Genomic DNA, 27,083 nt, shown 5'->3' on the forward strand with positions numbered 1-27,083 from the left:
GTAAGTTAAAATAGGAAAACATGAGCTTACATTTGCAGATTAATCAGACATTACTTCACCATCCAATTATCCCAAATTAGTTCCGATCGTGTTATAGCCAAACAAAGTGCTGTTTTAACAGATTATACATATAATGTCCAAATTTCTAAACAGCTGCACACTGGAGATCATGTATTTTTAAGTTGCTTTCTTCAAAAATAATTATTCACCCACTCACGCTACGTCTCTAGCTTTCTGCGAGCGTGATAAAAAGCAGACATACAGCTCGTTTGACTCAGTCCGTTTTAAGGTCGTTCGGGCCCAAGTTTGCTCAAACTTTTCTCAGGCAAAACTTTTAACCATTCTCTTTCAAAATCAAGAGTGAAAATTTGGGGTAGCCGTGCCAATTGTGGTACTTGAGAAACAACCAATCTTTACAGATTTTTGAATTTTTTATCTCCAAGGGGAAAAATAACATTCCCGATTTTCACAAAGCTAAGCAGGTGAAAACCTTACTGATTCCAAGAGCTTAAAAACCAGATATGAACTGAAACTGCTGACGTGTTTCATTCTATATTGCAGTTATGTGTAAATTTGAACCTTTCCGCATGTTGGCAACTTCATTGAAAGTGTTATGATCAACATAATGAACAATATTCACCACAGATTAACTCTAAAGGCCATTGGCAATTGGCTTAAATGAAAATAATTAATTTCTTTGACTGCTGTCATTGTATGACCGCTTTATATAACAAGTGTAATTGCCTTCAGTCAAGTTCTTCAAGCTATATATGCCAAACTGTGAAAGCTCATTAGATATATAAATTTTAAATTAGCTGACATGAAAATGCGAAATGACTTTCAACATTGGTATACCTTGGTAAAATCATCAATGTACATAGCATGTTTTCAACTAGTTAATCCAAGTATATTTCCCTAATCAAGAAAGTTCATTTAATATGCAAATTAGCAATTGACTAAAATGTTCTCATTAAATATACAAATTAGGAATTGGCTGAAATAAAAATATTAAATGACTTTCAATAACGTATCATAGTATCGTTTATGTACATAAGAACTCTCGTCAACTTTGGTCTAGTCAATACAGATGAATATAACTGATTATGAAAGTTCATTAATATGCAAATAAGGAATTGGCTAAAGTAAAAATGCTTAATGACTTTCAATAATGTTCTATCATAGTATCTTTAATGTACAAAGCAAGTTTCATCAATTTTGGTCAAGTAAATTCAAATGTATTACCCTAATTTCAAAAGTTCATTAAATATGCAAATTGGGAGCTGGATGAAGTAAAAATGCTTTACGACTTTCAATAATGTTGAATCATGGTATCTCCAATACATGTAGCAAGTTTCATCAACTTTAGTCCAGTCAATTCAGATATATATCGCTAATTAGGAAAGTTAATTGAATATGCAAATAAGGAATTAGCTGAAGAAAAAATGCTTAGTGGCTTTCAATAATGTCGAATCATAGTATCTTGATCGTGTAAAAACAGATATGTATATATATCCCTAATTAGGAAAGTTTATTTATTATGCACATTGGCAATTATCTTTCATGTCATCCTTTAATAACTTTCACAGCTGATATATCTTGACGTGATCAACATTTACTGTCGATTGAACTTTTGATCTCAACACGCCAGATATTAGTCACTGAAATTTTCGGTTGCAGCACAACAACCTTTGTCAGCAGAATAGCCCAATCTCAATGTCGTGACCTTTCGGACACGTGACATCGAAATTGATTTTGATGTCACGTGTCCATAAGGTCATGATATTTAGATCGGGCTATTCTGCTGACGAAGGTTGTAGTACTGCGACGGAAAATTTCAGCGACTAAAATCTAGCGTGTTGATATCAAAAGTTCAATTGACAGTCATTGGATACCAACACATATGAATTTCCATGCGAAAAAGTGATCAACCTGTGCTGCAAATCTAATCAAATTGTGTGCAGTCGTTCTCAAGATCCGTTTTTTTCTAAAAGCATTAATTATGCAAATGAGCAAAAAGCAAGCAAGCCACACCTATTTGGCCACACCCACCAAAGACTAATCAGTTCTTGCCTTTTGCAAACTGAATCTGTGTACCATATTTGATTCTGATCTGATGAGCCGTTTTTGAGATATCGAGCACATAGACAGACAGACAGACAGACAGACAGACAGACACAAAGAGACACAGAGACAGACACACAGGCAGACAGACATCGCTGCGATATTAGCTCACCTATGTGAACACGTGAGCTAATAAGTCCTCATAAGTGGTAGACCAAAACAGGATTGTAAAAGTTTGAGAGTCCGAATACCTGTTCCCGAGATGCATTCTACCTTAAACTAACTCCGTGATGAGAAAATAAAATTGCTGACACTTTACTTAATGTGTGCTGCTTGGACAAAAATTTAGGAAAACCCAAATTCGAACAAAATCTGTGGTTAAATTTGTTCTAAGATTTGAATTTACTCATACTAAGCAAGGAAATTATCCTGCCTATGACAACACCCGTCAAAAACAGTACACAAGGACAGATACTTACTGAAAATACTAGCACATACAGGTGTACAATATGATTTTATATGATTTAAATTTGACAAAATTTGATTTGTAAATTTAATCCTCACAAGTTTCTTAAAGGTAATCACAACATGTCTGCAGTTCAATAGTGGAAAGAGTTGCTTTCCTTTTATAGTATCAGAGTCACAGGTCAAGACCTTATCCACCCGCTATCAATCAAACCGTACTGAGTGTATGTGTATCACCATGTCAATAATCACCAAACTGAATATGTCAATCTCTTATGGAATCTTCCCCAAAGCTCGTAGTATTACAATAATAACCTCAACCAACAAAATGTCAGAAATAAGCGGCCAGTCTCAGTTTATGCTTATTTTGACAGAATATTGAATATTGAAACCATGGTAAACAAAGCACTTTTCCTTTCTTTACAAAAGTTCAGTATTCAGTATGAGCCTCTTAATCACAATGGCACTACACTTGCGCTAGCCAATATTATTACAGATAAACAAAAGTGAATTCTATTCGCATTCAGGTATTTTCGTTGAATAGAAAGATTTTACCATGATCAATGATGACATTTGCTTACAAAGTTGAAACATTTCGGGAAAAGGATTGTCTACGAGATCGCATTAACTAATAGGTGTGTAATCGAATATAATTATTTTGTAGGCATGCATGGGACATCTCCTTATCAAAGAACAGGTGATCTGTATGTTGCCTCATGGTTCACTACAATGTCTCACTGTACTATTTATGTACAATAATGATTTCAGCATCCTTCTACACAAAATGGAGTACGCGGTCCTTAAACATTAGATACCTTACATACATACACAAATATACATACATACATACATACATACATACATACATACATACATACATACATACAGACAGACAGACATACAGACAGACTGACAGACAGACAAACAGACAAGCATGCAGCAGGCAGACATACAGATAGAAAGGAAGACAGACAGATATGCAAGCAAGTATGCAGATAAGCAGGCAGACAGGTACAGAGTTAGGTGAGAATGTGTATAAGCTGGCATGTGTAGTTTCCATAAGCTTCCATACCTTACGTTTGATTTTCCCCTTTTCTTGGTCAAGGACGAGATGATCGCATCTTGATACGCATGACGTGCAACACCCCATATCTGCAAAAATGAATAATATGTGAACGGTTTTGAACTAAAAGCGAAATGTAGATCAATTGGAATTGATCAGTATGTTTTTCTTGCCAATGCTAAATATTGGAGAACCCTTTAAAATGACCGAATAGATACTGCAATCAAAAACATTGTCCAGATAATTTTCATCGCTTTATTTATTTTTGATTTATGCAGCTTTAGTTCCTTTCGTTAATTTCGATTAAAATCTCTGTCTACCATTTAATACTGTATCTAGTTAACAATAATGCTAGCATAGGCATGTACTAGCATGTGCAGTAAGAACATTTTCCTGGAAAATTTTAGCTAAAAACTTTGTATAACAACAAATTAACAAAGATTAAAATATGAGAAATGGGAAATTCAGGGGGAGGCGCGGTCTCCATTGATATCCTTAAGTTATTCGCCTATGCCCTTACCTTTTGAAAAGTTTACTAGTACGGCTCTACAATTGCTTATATCACAAAAATTCCTTTCTGTAGGAAATCAAAAAAATGTTGCCACCTTTCGATTATTTATCAAACAGCCAAGGAACGCTTTTGATCGCACTAAACCAATATTTCGTTATGTCTCATACATCGAATCCGTATTATAGAGAATCGTTACGGGCGCCGCCATATTCTATTATGATGTCACTAGCGTCCTGGGTTTCACAGGGGCTTTCACAGGGGCTGATAAGGTTAGTGCATTGGCATATCGCCAAGCAGTTTCATAGCACAGGCTAACAGAAAGGGTCAGCAATACCCCACAGAAAAAAATTGTGACCCTGGTTGAATTAAACCTTTAGAAATGAGCTCCAGGGAAGTGATTCTTAACATGAAAAGATTGGTGTACTGTCACACAATTTATTCAGAGAACGTTCGACTGCCTTTTTCTATATCTTGTAATCGTAAAATATTGCATTCAACTAGCTCAACCAAGTGCATGCATGTAGATTTCACAGTACAGATTTACAATACTTAAATCCACATAAATTGCCCTTAACTATATAAATTTATAGACTATACGAAATTCACATTTAGAAAACTTAATAAAAAATTAAAAGTAAACATATTGCGGATAAAAAGCGCATATTGTTAGTGGGACACTTTGACGGGAACTTGAGCCTTGAAAGCATATACAAGCTTTGATTTGCATAATACTACATTAGAATTGAACACTACATACTAAATTTCGTAAAACCCATTTCTGTAAGTTGCATGATTGATGTAACTTCTCTCAGCTGTTATTGCAACCACTTTTAAAGTATTTTTGGTAAACAACTGTTTTTCTTTCAAAACCCTGTGAAGTTTGATAGACACAGCTTCGCTTGATCTCAAGTTTGACTGCTATTATTTAGGTCGTTTACATACGGGTGGTTACTCGTTATCGGTGTCGATGCTTTCTACTGGCATCTCAGTGTTTATCGATATTCTTAACTGTTCTTTATAAACGGTTTGTTTCTAACAAGGCTCAGCTACACACTCGTTAAGTCGTTTCTACTGAACTACAGGTCGAATGTATGATCCCATCATGGCGTTGAACATGTGTCCTTACTGTACTAATCTCTGTATTCATATTTCACAGCAACTGAATACAATTTTCGTTAAATATGTCTTAAAGGTGGTTGAGGAAAATAAATGTAGGAGATATGTTTCAGATTCACTGTCTCTCCTTGTCCATTCTTCGTGCGAGTACCATCAAAATTAAAAATAATTCCAGTCCCTGAAATGGTTCGTATGTTTTCAGATCGTCAAAATCATATTACTCTCTCAATAACCATCGAGTTTTCTTCGTTTGAAAGCCTTTGATTAGTGAAGAATAATTACACGACTCTGTAGCCGTTGAAAAATGTTAGGTTATCGTTCTTTCAAGCGATAGGACTAATGTAACAAAATGTAAGTAGCTGAAGCCACATGCTGGTCTTGTCAATTTTGCATTGTTGCCTACTAGTCAACAATAACTCTGACTTACCATTTTGACCATTTTGCACCGGTTCCAAGGCAGTGATAATGCATCTTGTCTTTTTCCGCCCTTTCCTGATGCATGGCGATCTCTGTGCACAGCAACTCCTGGAATCCAAAATACCATAAGAAATAAACACAAATGATTGCATTGAACATGTGTTTTATCGTTAATTGGTAACAATACAGCGTACTATAGCATTGACGTCAGTTTACATCCATTACTTAGATTCTTAGTTAGTTAGTTAGTTAGTTAGTTAGTTAGTTAGTCAGTTAGTTAGTTAGTTAGTTACTTAGTTACTTACTTACTTACTTACTTACTTACTTACTTACTTACTTTCTTTCTTACTTACTTACTTACTTACTTACTTACTTACTTACTTACTTACTTACTTACTTACTTACTTACTTACTTACGTAATACCTACTTCTTAACTATAAGCTGGCTTACATATGAATTAAGCGTTTGTTCATTAATCAGTCAATTTTCTTGTCTATCCATTACTTAACTTTACTTATTTTAGTGTTGATATATTTATCTGATAACAGTTTCCGCCTACTCTTCTACTTGGAAAAACATTCATGAAAAATATAACAAACTCTAGATGAAATTAACTCCAGAACGACAAACTTCTTGCTGGTAATTTACTGGCGTGTCTTATAAACCTTACGCCACCTGCTTATTAGTAACTATTAGTAGGCCCACATCAATTATCCTTATTTCGCTGTACTGCACTACCTTCATAGTTTTACCTATGTACTGGTATCCTTGACTGATTCAAAATTGTTTGTATCATCCAAGCAAATCATTGTTTGGAAACCTCACAATACACATTTCTTATTTACAGCCACATGGTTACTTCAAATTAATGCTCTTTGCAAGCTATGAAACAAACATCGCCCTCGACGACGATTATGTGATATTTGTTTTGAAAACATCGCCACCACAAATGACCCTATACACCGGCACGTAGTTCTGCGTGCCATTCTGTCAAGATCTAGCCGTAAATAACAATGCGGGTACAGGATTGCTGCCATTGTTAGCCATGAACAAAGAGTTGAACTCCGATTATTCGTATTATAAAAAAGACACTGTTTTCTGTGCATGTTCACTTAAGGGGCAATTTTTCATCAAAATCAGGGGGCAGACTTGACACTTCAAAGATGGTAGAAACAACAGCGAATTCACAGGTCACTACTATGCGCTTGGGTCACCATCACATGGGCGTATTTGCTTGTTGTGTTTTATAAGCGATTTTCGCGCTGTCAGTAACTTTTAAAAGTGGCAGAAACAACAGCGAATTCACAGGTCACTACACTATGCGCTTGGGTCACCATCACATGGGCGTATTTGCTTGCTGTGTTTTATGCGCGATTTTCGCGCTGTCAGTAACTTTTAAAGGACAGAGAGTGGCTCAAAATGCGCAATTTGCGCAATTGCGCAGTCGAGAGAAAACCCTGCCTACGGGAATGCAGGGAACTTTTGACATATGATGTGCGACATACTTGGCAACAATAAACATTGGTATTTTACTTCAAATTTTCTAATCGTCGTCCTTAGACATGAAAACCACAAACCTATGTTATCAAGTGATTCTTGTCCTAGTATTGTGATCGGTGACCTATTATCAGTTTTTTTCAAAGTTAATCAATATAGAATAAAATAGTATCGACCCATCTACAAGATCATAATAATCACCCGACTTGACTCATTCCAAAGTCTAAAAGAACTCGGCCCTACCTGTATACTGTCTATATCGGTAAGTTATAAATACATCGGTCCAATTAGCGCAAGACATGCCGATACAAGCCAAGTTCCTTCTTTCCACCACCTGGGTGGCTGCTGGTTCGAATGTCGATGGTGTTTCGACGTGCGCGCAGGATGGCGCGTCGAAATACAATACGCCAATCGTTGAAGAGCTAGTATTAGAGAAACAGAAATAGCCTAAAAGAACTTCACACACGAGTAAAATATTATTTTTGCTTTCTTTAAAAAAACGTTTCCTGTACTGTAACAGAGAAGTTTATGGTTTAGATAAGTCGCCGTCAGTTTAGCTTTTTGCTGTAGGCCTAATACAGCTCATAACCGCGTGAGTCAGTAGTGCGTTTACCTATTGCGACAAAGACAAGTCAGACAAAGGTCGATCAGAACCGGTTTGTTTTACTGTCTTTGTGAGTGTACGAACTAACAAAAGTTAATTTGCATTCCTTCACGCAAACTTGTCAGGTGTACCAGTTTCAAAAATTTTTGAAGCTCTCTTTCGATTTTTCCAGTGAAATTATCGAGTTTTATCCCGAAGGGAAAACTAAATAACCGTGCAGCATCGTCGCAGCCGTATTCGGTAAACGCAAAGTTTGAACAGGTTTATCCACTCGACTTTATATACTTAAAACGTATAGAAAGTTCCATTGTGACGTCGATGAAATAGGTAAATGACAGTCAACATTTTCCGAGGGTGTAAGTCAAGCATACATATTGCCAGAGTTGTTGTTCAGTTCCTTCAGTATGCAAAAACGCCACGGTTTAGAACTTAAAATTATGGTGCAGCATGGCACATGTTAAAGAACCATTATTTGTAACTTTTGACCATTTTTTACCCCGGAAAATTCCATGTTAGAGGCTCATATTTGTTGCAAAATGTTGTTTTACGAAGAAACAAACATGATTAGTGATGTTATAGCCACATAAAACTGCTAATTTTTGTCCAAACGTGTTGCCCTTCCGAGCTCGTTTGTTGATGTCTGGCATGCTCAGCGTGCTGGAACATCTGGCTACGCAACGTGTTCGGACAATGGACTACGACGTAAGTGCCGGGCTGAGTAATGAATATTTATTTTCAAATAGCTATAAATGGCTCGCGCAGGTGCAGAAGAATGCCTACGTTGGAATCCGCGTGTCAACAGAGTTTGTATTTCTGTCCGGACAAAAATTGAAATTTTCGTTGTAAAATCACATGTTATTTAGTTGTCGGGCACGTAATGTTTCCGAATAATATGCGATTCTCTGTTATTTGACAGACTCTTTAACATGAGCCAGTGATCATTTCAATCAAAACTAACGGAAAAATCGCCAGAAGATACAGCTAATGGAACTTAATACATTCTGAACAATACATCCGCGAGCGTAAACCTGCGCCGAACGACGATCAAAACATCTAAAGACTAGTTGTAGTTGGTAACCTTAAAGTTAATTCTAGTGAGCGTAAACAAGAATTAAGACAGAGACATAATTTCTCAGTGGATTAAAGTAACAAAATTAACTCTAAAATGTAGAAAAAGTGATCGAGCGTTAAGATTATGATTCCCAGCAAGGATTTCAAGCAGCAACACATATGTTTTGTATCACTGAAAAGTCATTCCTGCGTCGCACGGTAGTGTCTAAAGAGTAATCTATTCTCTGAGCTGAGTGAACTTTTTAAAGAGAGACTTACCGAAGATCTGAGCGTTTTCATCATCTGATTTTTCAAAGTAGACGTCTCGTTACTTGTGACACTTATATCAGCATGTTTTAAGTTACAGCTTATGAAGATCACACACAAAATCATGATCGCAATCCGGGTATCACTCGCTAAGTTTGTTGCTCTGTGAACAATTGTAATGTCCACAATACCCTTTTGTCACCCAGTACAGAATCGTTTCCTTCTGCGTCACTCTAAAAGTTAATATTCTATGAAGCGTGTCAAGAAAACACACGATCATGCCTGACACAGCTGACCCAGCTGCGTTACTACAACGTTGAGTGGGTGCAGCATTGAGCCATTGAGGATTTATTGCGTACCGCACGATAGACCTTATACACAGGGGTCGTTTCCAAACGTCACACACTTATGCATTCAGAACTTCTGCTTTGACGAAGATCTAAAAATAAGAAGACCAAAATTTTACTGTTTTGTGAGTTTTGAGAATCCGTCAGTTAACCTTTTCCCTCGCGGGCAAGACGTTGAGTAAAACTTGCCCGTGATTTCAGTTGACCTTTCCCCTTCCCGTGTGCGAACAAGTCCCAAGCAGAAGGGATTCACTTTCACTTTTACATAAGTGCACAAAAGTAAATAATATGCGTATTGCTATAGGTGATCTTTCAGACGAACGCCCTCACCGCTCTCATAGGAGACATTTATCGGCATGTATTTATTTACAATACAACTGCTGGTATCCATAGAAGAAATATGCATTAGAAATAGACATCTCTTATTCTACTGCTCACTCTTCTTTGCGCACATTCTGAAAGTCATCAAGGTAGAATGCGTCTCGGGGACAGAGATTCGGACTCTCAAACTTCTTCAGTTCTTTTCTGTAACTTGTTGAGGCTCATTTTAAGAAAAAAGTTTACCTTCTTAGTTTTTCAGAAATCGAAAAGTTTGTATTCCATAGAGCTAACACAGGGATGGCGGCCATTTTGAATTTCAAATATCGGAAAATCTGGGGTAATTTGTTTTTCTAGTACCAAAATTTGCATCCACTTGCCGCTTTTATTCTTTATTTTGAAAGAGAATGGTTGAAAGATTTCTTTAAGAAAGTTTGAGCAAAATTTTGAGTCTTTCACTTTCGAGGCGCATACTAAGCACAATATTCATTTGTCAACATACTAGTCTGTCTGGCCATACAAGCGCTCTCGAACATTGACATGAAGAAAACTTTTGATGAAAGGGTTCACCGAATTAATGTTTTTGCGATCCAGGGCTTATAACATTAAACTTTCCATCCAAGTTTTTCTGTTCATAGATCCACATTCAGACTTACCATTACTACCAAAGGATTTGGAAGCACGGTGATGGAATGCATGGATATGACTGAACAAAAGACTTAAGAAAATATAAGGTACATCATGTTATGAATGTGGTAATATTTATTTTAACTGCGTTTACGGATGGCCCATGTAATATGATAATGAATTCCCATAACACTGTGAAGTACATTATTCCAGAAAAAACTCAGAACCTCCGAGTTGAACATTGACAGAAAAAAGGCAATGAAATTGCCTGGGTTGATTTATTCATTTAAATATGTTCTCGTGTTTTAATTGAAACGTGAAATTAATTGAAATGAATATTTACAAACCAGGCATTGAATAATAGGTCAGAGTGGACCACATTCATTTTTCACTGTTTTTTATTTCTTTCTTATCATCTTGTATTTTATGCCATCGTTTTGATATCTCGGATCTCCGAGTATGCTACATTACTGTTATAATACGACACCAAAAAGGATCAAATTTTCAGTATCATTCAAGGTGACAAATAAACAATTTACCACTGGTCAAATGAACAGAGAGAAAATTACAATAAAAACATAGGATCATCTTGAACCACTGCATAGTGGTGTTACCAGATTTTAGGGATGGTAAGTAAGTGTACTCTGTCAGGATGCTGGTAAAAGACGGGCTTTGAAAATATCTACAAAACACAGATTTATAATTAGAAATATTTGGAAAGCCATTGAACAAGCAAATACTGGAAAGCCGGCCGACCGGGAGAGTGTCAAATTGCACAGCCGCTGAGGGGCTGAGAGAGAGAGAGAGAGAGAGAGAGAGAGAGAGAGAGAGGGAGAGAGAGGGAGAGAGAGAGAGAACTCAGCGCTCGCATATTGTACATTACAATTTAACAAATTCAGTGAGTCAATAAGTACGAGGAAATCTTTCGCACTGAATGGATATAAATTTCAGGGTCAAAATTAACATGAGCGTTACTTGAAACGTGTTTTTTTCTGAAACTAATTTCGTTGTTGGCAACCTTTACATCTTAATGTTGTTCGCTGTGATAATATTTTAGATTATTTTTGTCTGAGGTTTTTTTTAATGTAAACGACAGCTTGTTCTACTCCCCGAAAATGTTGATATACACAGTATGATCCAGTTTCGAACTCTTCTTGTTCATCAGCGACTGCATTGTTCTCTGTTGACAAGAGAGTTCTGGTCCGGACTGGAAATAAAATCTGAAAAATAACCGTGAATTCTGTGTTGGCAAGCAAACCGGGAAAAAAAAGGGGGGGGGGGGGGGTGTTGTAAACATGCTTCGGTGAGCAGCAGAGCTTGCAATGAACAAAAAATGATTATCAAAAGTTACAACTACTACCCGTTTGTTTCTAGTGTCTTTACTGCCACGTATGATCTTGACTTTTTGATAATAATCTGCAGACAATAAATCAAAGACAGGTAGGGCTTGAAAAACACGTTTCAAGAACCCGAGATCCGTAATAGATTTTTTATGAACCAGTCATAATTGCGCTCGGTCGGCAAAGCTCCTCAATCATTATCGCTGACGGATCATACTTGTCGTGGGAACGTCCCAATTGTTTACATAACGGGTAGAAAATGTCATAGTATACCATCAAAAATATCTTATTTATCGAGTCTTGGTCAAGGTGTTCATCTTTATTAAAATTGTGAAACGTTTCACATAAAAACCTCGAAAATAGACATTGCAGATTATTGCTGGTAGACCACTTGTTCAGTCAACTGATTAAAAACCTGTTAATGTGGCAACAGCATAATTGTTAAGATAGAAACGTTAATAATTAATGAGAAAATAATTAGCAGTGTTCAAGCTTTCTCGTATCCAAGTCACGTGACGTGTCACCTGACCATTGAGCTCAGAACTGGAAAGTAACCAGAAACTTAGACTTGCTCCAAGCCTGTGGGCATATTGGTTTATCAAAAAAGAATAAATTAAAGGAACAAACTTCACTAAACTGTCGCACTAAGTGGTAGCCTGTTGCGTAGATCATGGGGTGAATGCATTGGCCCACGGCCAGTAACTCAGCTGCCGAGAAAAGCCAAGCGACTTGGGGCCAGTCTACCAGAAACTCCGACCTGAAATGGTTAGCTGTCACAAGATCAGATACCGTGAAAGTTTGATTACAAAAAGAAAACCAACGTAAAATGGTGTTTTAACGTAAAATTACGTCATAACGACATTTACGCTTGTTACAGACCCGCAGAAAAATATCATCAGCTTTTTTTATCTTTTAGATAATTAAATTTTGACCACAATGACTCGATAAAGCTGAGTGAGCGAAACTCAGAATAGAGATGAGCTGATCTTGAATTGTTTTCAAAACATTTTTGAAAAGTTCATGATGTTTTCGTTCCAAATGCATTAAATAAAGTCAGGCACGTAGTAAAAGTTTAGACTAACATATTGTGATTAGAAGTTGACAAACATTTTGCGACTGATCGCGGTTTCGATCCTTACAGCAACCGACTGATGAATACAACGTAAGAAAAAAAAACAGAATGCGGTTGGTTTTAAGGTTACGGCTGCGTCTGATTGGTGCATCGCCCCGCTCCGAAGTTTACATAGCAAGCCTCCAAGCGGGATATCGATAGCTGATGGATGATACTCAGGGTATAATAAGATTTCAAGTCAAGACTCGCATTCAACTTTTAATACATCTTCGTTTGAAAAATAAAACTATATTACTTCCCATACAGAATGCGTTGATTTCAAGGTTACGACCGGGATAGTAGACGTCGCATCGGTCAGTGAGTTTGCATAGGAAAGCTGCAAGCGGTATCTCGATAGCTATAGTTGATGATACTTACGGTATAATGAGATAAGTAATAGTCAGCATATCAAAATGTATTTTACTCTCCATATTTAATACATTTTCGTTAAAAGTAGCGGTAGTTTTGCTCTGGAAAAATTCAGTTTTTGTCTTATTTGTTTTTCTGGTCGTACAAACATTTTAATACTCTTCTTGGAGTTAAAATTCTCGCCGTCTTAAATTTTTTTCGAAAATATAAAAATATGTTTCTTCGCACACTTAATGTAGGGATGGAGATAATTTTGAATTTCAAATATCGGTAAATGTCAGGTAATTTGTTTCTCTAGTCCCAAAATGTACACAGAGGCGGTTGATTTTTATTCTTGACTTTGAAAGAGAATGTAAGTTTGAGCAAAAGTTTAAGTCTTTCAGCTTCGAGGCGGGGACTATCTTAAGGCAATGCCACCGTCCTCTCCACCCTAATGGCATAAGTTTGACTGTACTTTTGCAAGTACATCCAAGATTAAAATGATTTGTTTTCAAAGACATGTGCTGCAATACTAAGATTTGTGTCGGAATTAACTTCTTCGGGAATAGGCGGATGTATCTCGTTTAAATTGCTGAATCTCTAAAGCGTTTCACCTTACTGACTTTATGGGGAACTTTATAAATTACGAGTCATCATGCACAGCAAGTTGTATCATGTCTTTTTCTTCGGCTTTTAAAATACAACCGCCGTTCCATATTAATTGTTCATAGCGTTCTTGGGTAGTATGGTGGTTATCCGAGGTTTGACAAATTCGCAAGAACTCAGTAGACTTATCAATATGAATTACGATTGTTTGCTTTACTCAGAGACTCTTATTGGTCAGTTTCGTTGTGGGACCTGTCTGGAAACAATTGAACAGATGACGTCACCTAGTATGAGATGAGACACTGCACACTGTTCGGTGGCGTAGCTCAGCATGTCGTTCATCAGCCAATGGGAGTACACGTCTCAATCAAGGTTCTTCTAGATTGGAACTTGCCAAATAGGTGTGTTCTTTCTGTGTGACTACCAAATGACTAAGATTATCAATCACAGCAAGAGTCGTTTCAATCTTGTCTTTTGTCACTTTTGAAGAGCAGCTGATATCGCTGGACTTAAAAAAATCTCGATGAAAATATGATTGTAGACAAACAAATCACACTTTCCATCACAGAAAGAAATCGCAAGAAACTTCACTTGTTTGCAGCTGCTTGAATTAACTTTATTGAACGTTCTTAGTGGTTGAACAGAAAGAGGTGAACAATACACAAGTAAAAGACATTTCTGAAAGATAATTGTACACTGAAATTTCCAATTGGCTCTAAATTGTATTATAAAGATACTTGCAATTTACATACAGTTTGCGACCATTAACATGGGCAGAATTTAAACAAAGACTTATACTATTCATAGTTGATTTTGAGTCAGTGACGGACAGACAGTCGGTCGTGAAACGATTTGCTTAATAAAGCTCATGAAAGATAATTATTCTGTTTATTCACATCGAGCACATAATTTAGTCGGATGGGACCGGGGGTGTCTTCTCTGTTGGATTTTGTCAGGGGGTGCTACTCTCTGTCTATTTTGCAGGTATTATTCTCATTCATTTGCAAATTTCCAAATTGTTTAACTGGGGGGGGGGGGGCAAAATAAAATATTGCAACAGTGGAGTTGTCTCATAAATACATCGTTTTCCACATACTCGTAAACTATTCATGAATCTTGAAAATTGAATTTGTATACAAACTTTAAAATATAAATCTAACCGGTCGCCAATAGTACTGTGTATGCTACAAAGCAAACCATTACTTTATATGTACGAAAAGAAAATGGATGGGTATATGACAACATAATCAGCGCACCTGATTCTGGTATCAATTCGTCATGATTACAATTCACAGATTTGAATACCGCTTCAAATATTGTGTAAAAAACTAAACGAAATAAATTATTCTCTGTAAAAGATGCTACATTTTGCGACCAAAAAAGCTTAAATTTTGTCGGTTAGGCATAATTTTCAGTTCATTTCCTTTACTGACTTGTATAGAACTACTAGTTTGTAGTAACTGCAATGTAGTACATGAAAGACGGGAATCTTTACATCCTCGTAAATATCCTTTCACGATCTTCATTCGCGCCTCGTTCACAGCCCTTGTATCACCATAGCACCGCCACCGTGTGTTCAACTACCAAGAGCGAACGTCGTGTGTCCAAAACGTAAATCGAGAGAAACCGTTTGAAGAAACCACTGTCGTATTCGTATTCGATGTAATTGCATACATCACGGTCTGAAATGAAAAAAGCGAAAAAATGTTTAGCTTCCGTACAGTAGGAGTTCTACGCACAGTCAACCTTTATCAATTTTTAGAATATTCATCGAGGATAGTTTACATATGGTAATATCCGTGGCTCCTTTTTTGAAACTTCGAGAAATGCCCTTCGCTCCCCGGAGATTTAGAGTTGATATTTTGTGTCGTGGAATGTGTAATGAAGGTCATCATGTGACCTTCATGTGACCTTAATCATTCACGATTACAAAGAATGAGTCTATGGTCATTTCATGGTCTGTAAATACTGACATATTTTCAGTCCTTTGGGTAATGGGTTACTGACAAGCATGTATCTCTGACGAAACTTTGAAGTGTGACCTTGACACAGTGTGTTGAATTCCCACTAGCGAACGATTTTCATAGACAATGAGAACATATTGCCAGATCTGGAGGTGAAGATTCGAAAAAGATTAAAAGGGACAATTGGCTGTAATTATTTAAAGATATTTTCATTATTCATGTTCACGAATACTACGATATTTTCTTATCCTCAAATTTTGTTGAAATCTATTTTATTACAATGTGTGTGTATATAAATATATATATATATACACACACACACATCATAGTCAGTATGAATTGCAAACATAAGGCTACGTTTGCAAGTTGAATTTCAGGAATTATGATTTAGTTAAGAGCTATACGTAAGAAGCATTACAGTAATAACGAAGAAGACATCAAAAAATACAGCTCCTGCATGGAGCAATAAAATTCTGCATTCCTACCTGTACATGTTTACTTAGTTGACCAGTTGATCTTGAAGCCTGTGGCCTGGCCACCATTATCACTGGTGAAGCGCACTATAATTTCACTGTATCCTGTCTCGAGTGGTTCCGGAGGAACTTGACCCGTGAACTTGTTGATCTTCTGGAGTTGGGGTCCGATCACCCAGATATAGTCAAATCCACCTTCCAAGTCCAATGCTTCGAAATCGAGCACGACTTCCTGCAGAAATCGAATAAGGTAGAGTCTTAAACTCTCGCACCGTAATGGACTTGTGTCTGGACTGTGGCTTGACTTTTCGTGAATGTTTTTAAACATTGCTTACAAAGTCGTTTGGAGAGAGAATTTGTTGTAGTTTTCAAACCCTCGATCATTTTTAGCATTTTGAAAGGAGCCCACGTTGACTCGAGAACTATTCTAGTCTTAAATATTTGATTTTACTCAAACAAGTCACTGCTTATGAATCGTTTCTTTATTTTATGTATTTTCGTTTAGAAGTTGTTTTCAAGTTTTTCGGTTTTCATCTCGATCAGCTGATTAGTAAACAGGTATCCAGGACAGGCTGTCCACGTGTTTTCTGTGCTATTATCAAATGACAGTTTAAACTTATGCCGCGTCTGCGGCTGTACGTATGGGACGAAAGAATGGGCATGGCTAAGCTGGAGCAAGCAGCTTCATATCAACGAAGGGACGCAACCAAAGTGTTTGGCAAAGCCTAGCAGTGATTTGAAAGTTAAAAACTGGTGAACATGCATCAAATGCTGAATTTGCTTCACACTTGCTCGACATCGTCAAATTGTGGGAGGAGGCTATGTTTATCAGGAAGAAAGTCGCGCAGCCGCAGACGGGACGACACCTCCCTTTTAACTTACCTTTCCTTCTGTGGATCTGATGCGGAACTCGCAGCGTGCGTCGTTTTCGTACAGAGTGGTACCATCGTAGTCCAGTGACGTGATGGTTCCAGTTTCACCTGCCAAATCGTGTGGCAAACCACATCCGGAGTCGAAGGTTGGCTGTTCTGCACCGGATTCTGAGGAGAAAAGGGACAGAGGTTACTCCGAGTCTCTGATTCATTTTAACATCGATCAACCTGCCAATTATTGACTTTACTTTCAAGTGTCATGGAAGCATAGCCAAAATCACACTTAAGGTAGAACGCACCTCGGGGACAGATATTCGGGCCTTCAAATTTATCAATTTCTTCTGACCTACCACTTGTGGGGGCTCATTTTGAAGCTCTTGGCGAAAGAAAAGTTTTCACCGACTAAGTTTTTCGAAAATCGAAAATTTCATTTTTTTTCCCGTAGAGTTAACACAGGGATGGCGGCCATTTTGAATGTCAAATATCGATAAATCGCAAGTTATTTGTCTCTCTAGTGCCAAAGTTTGCACGGTGACCCCTGATTTTTATTCTTGCTTCGGTAAGAGAACGGTTGAAAGTTTCACTGAGGAAAGTTTGAGCAAAAGTTGAAGTCTTTCACTTTCGAGGTGCATATTACCTTAAGCTACACCCCAACTTTAATGAAGTAAATATCCACATCGTCAGTAATATTGCATAGGCAGTGCAGCAATTCCGCGTCACAATCAGACACAAGGTATAACACTTATTTCTGTTGCCAGAAGAACTTTCCCCTCAACTGGTCGGAGTGGCTTTTGCAAATTCACAAAAATGGAAACAATTGACACTCACCAGGTGCCATGACGGACACTTCGCAAACGACGACGGGATTGCCTCGGTCTGACTGGAGGCTGACGTATCGGCCGACGATTGGTGTGATACAGTCGACGGTTGTGATGGACATCTCCAGTATCCTTGGTGTCAACACTTCGCCGCACTGATGGTGAATTTCGATGTTTTCCTCTGATCCGACTCTGACAACAGCTCCGACAAGACCGCCACCTGAGTAAAACAGAAAAAAATGAGTTTGAGGGATTCCCGTTTTTGGTGACTTCGTATTTTTGCGAATATATCTTTTTCTAAAATTTGACTGCATGCATTGTCTTGTCATGTTGGTGGCGCCAACCCTACAGTCATGCTGATAGTATGGTTTGTGGAAAGAGGAGGTGGATAGATTACTACCAGTGGCCAATAGCACGTAGAGGGCGAGTTTCACTATGATTGTCAGACGCTGACGGTCCCCATCATGTCTGCAAGTTGCAATCCCACGTTTGGTGTTGCTTCACTCAAGCTCTTTGATGGTGCAAAGAGATTTCCATATGTCATATCATGCCAATGTTTCATTTTGACCACAATTCAAATGACACCCTTGAATAAGAGACACTAACTCATTGACCCGATTAGATTTTACACACTCAACACGACTTGAACTACATTGGTATGGTCGCAATAGCAAGAAAAGTGTCACGAAATCGAAATTTCGAAATTTTTCCAGCACTTTAAGCGTCACTAACATTTTCATTACTTTGAGGCATTACAATAAATGCTAAATGTAGTCAGGGTATATTTGAAATAACTTTGACAGTCTGACTTTGACTTTGACTGTCAATATTGATCACGTGTTTTAAAGTTATTGAATCAGATACTGTCGTGCATTTTATTTTGACTCGCGACATTTGCACAACATCGCAAATCCTGAACAGAATTTTTCAAATCGTACTTGGTATTATATATAACAAATTTGTTCACTGTCTAAAAATTGTGCGAATCCAATTATCGCAAATTAGTTGCAACCGTGTAATTTACACCCACCTCTGTAATCAGCACAGTCATCACAATCGCAGTGGTCGGCGGTTTTGCCACACCATGCGTAGGGCGAGCAGCAGGGGAATTCACCGTTGGGGTTACACTGAGCTGGAGAGCCATCAGCGGCAGGGTAGTCTGGCCCGCACCTGAGATCCGCCCGCCACTTCATTGTCGAGGCTGTGAAACATATACAGAGAGATACTAAGATCAAATCTTGAACCTGAATGCATTGTAGTAGGCACTGTGGAGCCCTGTCACTTTTAACGGCAGATCGGACTTTACAATAGACGCTTTCATTTCTATTAAAATATTTGAATCGATTCATCTTTGACTTGTAGTGAACTCTAGACATCACAATTAATTAAAATTCCACATATACAAGCATGTTGCGCGCTGTTGAAGTTTTTATGTGTATCGTTTGTTTGTTGTTTTTTAGGGAAATTTGTGTGCTTACAGAAGTCTGTGCAATCGGAGCACGTGCAGTGGTCATCGGTGTTTCCACACCAGCCGGACGGTGAGCAACATGGGTAAATTCCACTCGGGTCACACTCAGCTGGGCTTCCATCAGAGAGAGGGTAGTCGGCACCGCAGCGCAAATCATTCCTCCACCTGTTTGCTGGTGAACGAAAAGAGAAATATATTAATTATTCAAAGCAGAGGGTATTTATATATCAGAGCAACAGTTTTCTAATTTTAGTAACGATGGTTTGGGCGATTGGCTTATTGGCACAATTGACATGAGGGGTTGCTGTACACGTTCATCAATGTTTCAGGGCTTGAAATTAACTTTTTACCCTAGAAGTCCACTTGGGCTACTATTTTCTGAAGTTGGTAGCCCAGTGACAGTGGCTGGTAGTCCATGAATATTTTAGTTTAGGGATACTTTACTCGTCCGAGTATAAGCCCCGTTCAGCAACACAAAATAGCAGTAAAACTAGGGGCTTCAACTCGAGAAACCCCATGTTATGTGTCACGAATGCTTAATTTAAGCTAATTTATGTACATGTACATTTTAACACTTTCTATCACTTTCAAAATGGCTTACACATCCAAAGAAATTGTAACTTGAGTAAAGAAAAACAGAAAAAAAATTCTCATGATCTTTATGAACTGGCATGCCTTGTTACACCCGAGTCTCTCTATACAGAACGTAATACATTGATACTGATCGACACCATAGATATAAAAGACAGCGAAACTCAGCCAAGCTTAACTGACACAGTGTTTATATTACTATTTCAAATCAAACTGATTACACAATCTCTTGATATAGAAGTGACAGTTTTGTGAAATTTCAGCACCAAAACCCCAAAACTTGACACAAGTACATCTTGTATGCTGCCGATCAACAGCATAGTGTGAACTGGTATGCAAAGACTGCACACGGAAAAGCAACTCAACATTCTAGTATCAAACGCTCTGCATCTTGTGAAAACAACAACATAGCAGTGAAAATTGTATAGTCACCAGAAAAAAACTCTTCGTAGATGAAAGGATAATTGCTTCAAACAAATGAAACTGCATGTTAACTGCATTTAGTTTGTCCGAAACTGACAGACATTGCACGCCAAGTATTTCATGTCCCAGGCTTTGGTAGTCCGTGTGGGCTACCATTTCATGGATTTTGGTAGCCCCAGGGAAAAGTTGGTAGTCTGTGGACGCGGGACTACCGCTAATTTCGAGCCCTGATGTTATTTGTTGCCTTATTTTGCAAACACAGTATTTACATTTCCAAGGAGACGAGTTGAAAATGACACTTACGTTGTCTCTTCAGAATGACTCTGTGAACAGCGAAGGGTTGGCCGAGATCAACCTTCCACCAGGATTTGTCTTGCGGGTCCAAGAGGGCACAAGTGCGAGGGTCTCCATCGCTACCGTAAATTGCATTTTCACCAGCGCTGAGGTACGCAACGCCGCTCGTAGCAACATTGACCAAGTCCGGTTCTGAAATGAGAAATATTTTCGCCTTATTATCAAACTCATCATCATCATCGTCATACTTTTAGGAAACAATTTTTTTAAACTCAGAGTAGTGATCTTAACAGAAATACTGTGGAGGTTCGCTTAATAAATTCGACTACAAGTCCCACCTTGTTTCTGGTATTTTTCGAAGAAGTCACTCTCGTTCCAGTCGAAGTCGCTACATCCGGGGAACTCCATAGGTGTGCTAGGTTGCTCGTTTGGCTTGACGTTGAGTAAGATGGCCATACCGCCCAACAAATGGTGTTCGATGTGACAGTGCAAGAACCACCAGCCTGAAATACACCATGCAAATGATTATAAAAAACTGTTGACGTTCCTTAGTCGACAGACTAATTTTTCAAATTTCAGAATTTCAAGGTTTCAATACTTCCTTAGCTACTAGCAACATTCATTTTCATAATTGTCAGTTGTTGCAATGGCATTTACAAAATGTTATCCATCAATATGAAATATGGCTACATTTAAGAGACATACAATCTCAGGAGCACATTTCAACTTTGGTCAAGAATATCAAGGAAATCTCTGACAATAAGCTGAGATCTGTTGAGAACAGTCTCTTTCATGCTAACAGCGGAAAAGCAATGGATTTAAATTGATGGTTTTTTTCTGTGATTATATATATAGACACTTGAAAGCGGAATTGTCAAGGTGATTGAGACTTAAAATGAGGTATCATCACTGTAGGACTGGGAAGTTACCTGGATTGTCGGTCGTCAAACGAGCGATGACGTAGCCACCAGAGGGCAGTAGAACGGTATCCTTTCTTGGCGGGTTGAACAGATTCTGTGGAATGGAGTCGGGATCCTCGTTCCAGGTGTCGTTCTCCAGCGTGGATTGTTGCATGGCACAAGAACGCTACAAACAATAAAAAGACTTTAATGATACAGGAGATACTATCGGATGACTTGGCATATGAGATTTAAAGGTTAGATTACGAAGAACTTCACTTTGAAATTAACTTGGATTGATGTGAATACGTATTGATCAATGAGATTAAAGTCTCTAAACTGTAAGTTTTCGGAAATGGAAAGTTTTCGACGGAGAAGGACGGAGTCAGAGACACAGTTATGAAATCCCTCCCTATTCTTATTGTTGCGAGGCCATTAGATCTTTAATGCATATTTTCATTGGACTCAAGTCATTTTGGGTCTTTGATAACATAAACCTTATTCCGATCATTATATACGTAAACTGGTACACCGAATACCGTACGTGACGTTAGTACTTGTGGGATGGTTGGTATAGGTTCTACTATGAACAGGTCATCGGGAATAGAAACAGGATGACAGATGTTTGTGTAGGAAAAAAATGTGCATGGCAGACGGAAACAGGCAATTGCCAGAAAGTTACTTGAGTTGGAGCAGAGACAATCTGTCCAATTAAGGAAACAGTCGAAATTGGCAAGTCTTACCTGTCAAGAGAACAGCACTGACTTTCGTCATCTGGGCATGGACAGCAGAGATCTTGATTAGCACGGACGTACTGACCGTCTTCGTCCTGTTCTGGGAAGCCCATCTTTGTCACCAGCAAACTGTGTCCGTGGATGTGAATTGGATGAAGGGACCCGTTGTGGGAGCCACCAGAACCAACGCTGGTGAAGACAAGCTGGTAGTGTTCTTCTTCGAATGTGACGAAGTTGGTGCATCTGCAGACGTTGTGGTGATCTGGATCATCGCATACCTCGTCACACTTGACAAACGCAGCGCTGGGGTCGAAATCGTGGATTGACAGCTGTGAGGGGGAGACGAAAGCCTTGCCGTTGCATACCGGAGCTGGTTTCATACCAGGCAGGGCCTTACCCAGCGCAAAACCTCCTTTGCCGCCGAAGACGAAGTTCATGAAGTACTGGGCTTCCTTTGTGACGTGCGCAGGTGTTGGGTCGAGGGCCAATTCTCTTGCGGAACGGCTCAAGTCGTCGAGATGGATACACTTGGCACCAGACCAGGACGGGTAGTGGTCGAATGGGCAATTCATTGTCCAGCAGGGTGCGGTGTCCTTGTCACAGTGACGCCAGATATCTGGTGGTAGAGTGTCAGTAAGGAAAGTGCCACTTTCGTCACAATAGCGGAGTACTGCAGCATTGGTGTCGTTAAAGGGACGTTTGTTGACCTCATCAAATCTCATGGTGTCGGCTCGCACTTGGTATTCATTATGTTCGGGGTCGGTTTTGGTCGTTAGCACAAAGTCGTATCTTTCACCTGCAGACACTACGATGTAATCAACGTCTTTAGGATTGACATCGAAACCATCGGATGTGATCACCTTCAGTTTGTGGTCATCGATTGAGATACGGTATGAGAAAACCATCTGAGCACCAATGACTCGGAAACGGTATCTGTGGCCTGGTTTGACCGCGTAGCCGAAGTATGGAGTACGCTTTTTCGGATCATGGACGTCGTAACGTCCGTGGCCGTTCAACAAACCGGACTTGTAGGGAATTGGACTGATCTCAAGGCCATCGAAGGTACGTTCACCATCGAATCTCACCCCGTCTTCAAACCAACCACCAGCTTTGAAGAGTTTCTCAAACATGTGGTGGGATTCCTCGTGTTGCCAGTCAGATACCATGATGATGAACTGATCGTACTCGGGCAAGTGACGTTCATCGTGGAGGTCGATCAGGTTGAAGTCGTAATAGTGTTGGTTAGGCTCGTCTTCTTCATAGATGACAATTGGCCCGGCCATACCTTCGCTGAATTGGACGCCGGTATGGGAGTGATACCAGAAAGTACCTATTTTTAGAAAACGAATATTATAAAAAACATTCGCGTTTTAGTATTCACTTTAAGATTTTCTGTGGGTATGGTAATGCATGCAACATTTGCTTATATTTTGCAGAGAATATGCGACCACAATGCTTATAATTCACGATTGAAATCAATAAAATTTTGGAGTAGAAAAGCAATATTGAAAGCCAAATGGCCACCATTCATTGTATTTTAACTCCACATGAAGAATAACTGTTAGAATGTCACAGAAATTAAGGCGAAAAGTGACTTTTTCTAGAATGGTTTCAACATATATCCATGAAAGATTAGGACTAAACCATAGGACCCTCGCGAAAAACGATGACCTATGACCAAAAACGTAATGTAGGATAAAAAGTTGTCCACAATACACGTTTCATTTGAAGAGATATGCTCGCAATCACGTCAGGTTACTTACCAGGAGGCATGGCAGCAAATGCGTAGACAAATTTGCCACCTGGAGGGACCGGACACTGCGAGATGTATGGGACACCGTCCATCCATGGTGTTCTCATCTGATAGATTCCGTGCCAATGTATGGTGGTGGCTTCTGACATCATAGCGTTGTGCATTGTGACGCGTACAATGCTGCCATATTTGACCTAGATAAGCATAAAGATTACAGTATATTCAGTTTTAATGTATGAATGGAATTGCAATAATTGAAACAGTTAATAATATGAAACTTGTCGGCGAACAATGATACTTGGTAACTATTAGACTTGAGGTCAATTTCACGCTAAAGAATTTCCACTGCACGCGTGTCAAGTTTGTATGTTCTTACACTTTGCAAGAAAGTTCCCCTATAAATCCCCGGTTAAAATCTTTCTCGCTGACCGTTTTATCGCCATGTTCAGTTAATATTGAAATTCACTCACTCACACACTCACTCACTCACTCACTCATTCGGAATGGCGTCGTCATGGATACATACTCTGATGGAAGGTCCTGGGATCTGTCCGTTGATAGTGATCACGCGGCGCTGCTCACCATCGCAGGAAAGCCTCACATTTTCTGCAAGAAAATGACCAGGCTCTTAGTTCACGATGACAGGTTTAAATTTGTCCAGAGTTGATTCAAATTCTCATGAAGTCTGCCAAGCCCTACCTACGAAGCTAGGTACTGTCTAGGTGTATATTATTAGTCAGGGAAAGACAAAAGTTGGCTGAAGATAGATAGAACTCGTCTGGGACAGATCTAGCGATTTCGTGTTTTTTACCTGAAAGTCGCAATTAGGGATGAAACTTGGACAATTGCACTTTGATTCAATCAGTGTAGAAAATGGGTTAATTTATAAGGCATTCTAGCCCAATAAATAGAAGCCAAATGCATTCAAACCCTGCAGTTGTAGCCATAACCGTGAAATTTTGAGAACAACATCCTGATTGGATGCCTATCGAATGTATGGACTCAGCGGGTGAGGCTTTGAGAAACACATTCTAATTGGATACCTACCGAATGATATTGCCCTATCGGTGCCGGCGCAATCGGGATCATCGACGTAGCACGCCACGCAAGTGACAGTGTTGCCGTCCAGATCTTCGCAGTCACTGACGATTGTGTTACCCTGGTACGTCATGCAGTAATCGTGTTCAACTTCGAAGTCGTACCTACAGACTGTAAAAGAGGTGACGCAATTTACGGACGGACCTTATTTTTTAGCAGGGTGGCGCTCAAAACTACGTCTGGAAACTTGCTTTATGAAAGTTGTTGAATGTTTCTTGTTGAATGCCACCGGTAGCTGAAAGAATTGACGTAGAAGCTGCTACCAACCGCAAAATGTTTGGAAACTCCTAATCACAATATTTAGTGTAAGCTTTTACAACGTGACAGAATTTATTTATTTCGGGATAAAAAAATGGTTTTTTTAACATGTTTTAGAACGATAAAGTGGCTCAGTACATTTGATGATAATTTCAGTCTGGAAACATGTCAATGTGACTAAGAGAATATCGTCAAAGGCTTTTACCTCATTTTGATGAAATATCGAAGACTGACCGACAACTCGGCATGCCTACTTACCCACACGATAATCGTCCAGCTCGGGAACGTATTCACGTTCGCATTCTCCCTGGTCATCATAAATAGCCTGCAAAATTTACAGGAAAAGAATGCGCTATTCAGATAATTTAAGCATTATTTTAACCATCGGTTTCAACACCTCCATCGCGTTTCTTTATTGCAAAGTTGAAAAGGCCGAGGTAAAAGTTTTCATCGCTCGGCAAAGGACATTCGACTGGGAAGCTCCCCAGGGCTTACAGGCGCAGCGGTCCAATCACATAGCTTTGCGAAACTCAAAATGTTACTTACCTGTGATAAGGCAAAAAGCCCAAGAAGAGCCAGCACCAGTAACTTCATGCTTTGCTGTTTCTTCTCCTAGTCCAAACAGCGATATGAAACTATCTGGACAAACCACCAACTTTTATACACTTTTGGGATCGGATTGGTCAGGTGACACGTCACGTGATTTGATTACGATGAAAGCTATGAAGCGCTGCTTAATTATTTTGTCGTTGCAAATTAAAGTTTCCGGCTTGACCAATAACGCCGTTTACACATTTACACTTTTATGGTCAGGTGACTATACACGTGGTCTACCATCAAGAATCTTTTTGTGTCTATTTTCGAGTTTTTGATGCCAGCGTTTCCCATTTTTAATATTTATTGACACTTTTACTAAAAATTGATGAATTAGAAATTTGTGATGGTATACTATGACTTTTTTCAAGGTTATGTAAACAATTAGAACATTCCCTCGCACCAAGATGAGCCATCAGCTTGTGGACTTTCGAAATAGAGCAGAATTGTGACTGGCTGTAGTCTTGAAACACATGAGTCAAGCCCTTCATTTCTCCCGTTTATCGGCATATTCTTTATCAAGGTCAAGGCCATGGGTTCGTTGGTAGTAGTTTATGACGTTAAATTTCGGAACTTTTTCCAGAAGCGTCTGGCTTTATATCTGAAATAGAATCACGAAACAGAGTCACATACAACTGCTGGTTAGGCGTTGCAGAGAGGGTCCTGTTTTGCTCTCATGGAAAATGAACTAATAGAAGCAAATCGATCGCAAGGAAATAATGCTAAAATGTAAACTTTAGCAGCAGTATTACAGATCACAAACTTTGTTCTGAGATACTTTTCAACCAGGTGGCTTGTCACATGATTAATCTAAGTTGGTCAACCAACAAACCAATGTGAAATGTTTACTCATCTTTCTTTGTTTCAAGACTGGATTCAATATGAGTCTTCGAGATACTTCAGCGACTTGGACTTTCAACGAAGTTTTCCTTTTGGGCGATAGGGGCGGACACGTACACATTGTCTTTTAACACTAATGTCAAGGTCATGAATGACTCAAAAGTGAAAGATTTTACTCATTCTTGTTTTACAGAAAATTTGAAATTATCATGTGAAATTCTGTCTACTGTGCATTTTTTAAACTACGAAATCCAG

The 27,083-nt window shown here is 38.9% G+C and overlaps 1 protein-coding gene across 2 annotated transcripts; it reads right to left on the reverse strand.

Moving 5' to 3' along the window:
• Positions 1–14,340: 14,340 nt before the first annotated feature.
• LOC139122904 (uncharacterized) lies at positions 14,341–26,086 on the reverse strand. 2 transcript variants are annotated; one of them, XM_070688765.1, is made up of 15 exons: positions 25,941–26,086; positions 25,653–25,719; positions 25,086–25,247; positions 24,565–24,644; positions 24,049–24,232; positions 22,295–23,615; positions 21,582–21,738; positions 20,991–21,155; positions 20,662–20,844; positions 19,355–19,516; positions 18,907–19,077; positions 17,887–18,096; positions 17,069–17,226; positions 16,199–16,418; positions 14,341–15,431 (listed from the first exon to the last, which is right to left on the reverse strand). In XM_070688765.1, the coding sequence occupies exons 1-7, from the start codon at positions 25,986–25,988 to the stop codon at positions 21,597–21,599; spliced, it is 2,004 nt and encodes a 667-aa protein (XP_070544866.1). In that variant the 5' UTR covers positions 25,989–26,086; the 3' UTR covers positions 14,341–15,431; positions 16,199–16,418; positions 17,069–17,226; positions 17,887–18,096; positions 18,907–19,077; positions 19,355–19,516; positions 20,662–20,844; positions 20,991–21,155; positions 21,582–21,596. The 2 variants fall into 2 exon arrangements, with proteins under 2 accessions (XP_070544866.1, XP_070544867.1); XM_070688766.1 differs by lacking the exons at positions 24,049–24,232; positions 24,565–24,644; positions 25,086–25,247; positions 25,653–25,719; positions 25,941–26,086 and having other exon boundaries at positions 22,295–23,480.
• Between the last annotated feature and the right edge of the window lie 997 nt (positions 26,087–27,083).

Source organism: Ptychodera flava, chromosome 22 (assembly GCF_041260155.1).
Source record: "Ptychodera flava strain L36383 chromosome 22, AS_Pfla_20210202, whole genome shotgun sequence".
NCBI lineage: Eukaryota > Metazoa > Hemichordata > Enteropneusta > Ptychoderidae > Ptychodera > Ptychodera flava.

What these genes read in the sequence shown, in the direction of transcription:
- LOC139122904 (XM_070688765.1), bottom strand. Translation starts at nt 25,988, where the DNA reads ATGAAGTTACTGGTGCTGGCTCTTCTTGGGCTTTTTGCCTTATCACAG. An exon ending in GCTGGACGATTATCGTGTGG is followed by an intron (nt 25,248 to 25,652) that starts GTAAGTAGGCAT and finishes CCTCTTTTACAG; the next exon opens with TCTGTAGGTACGACTTCGAA. An exon ending in ATTTGCTGCCATGCCTCCTG is followed by an intron (nt 23,616 to 24,048) that starts GTAAGTAACCTG and finishes TTCTAAAAATAG; the next exon opens with GTACTTTCTGGTATCACTCC.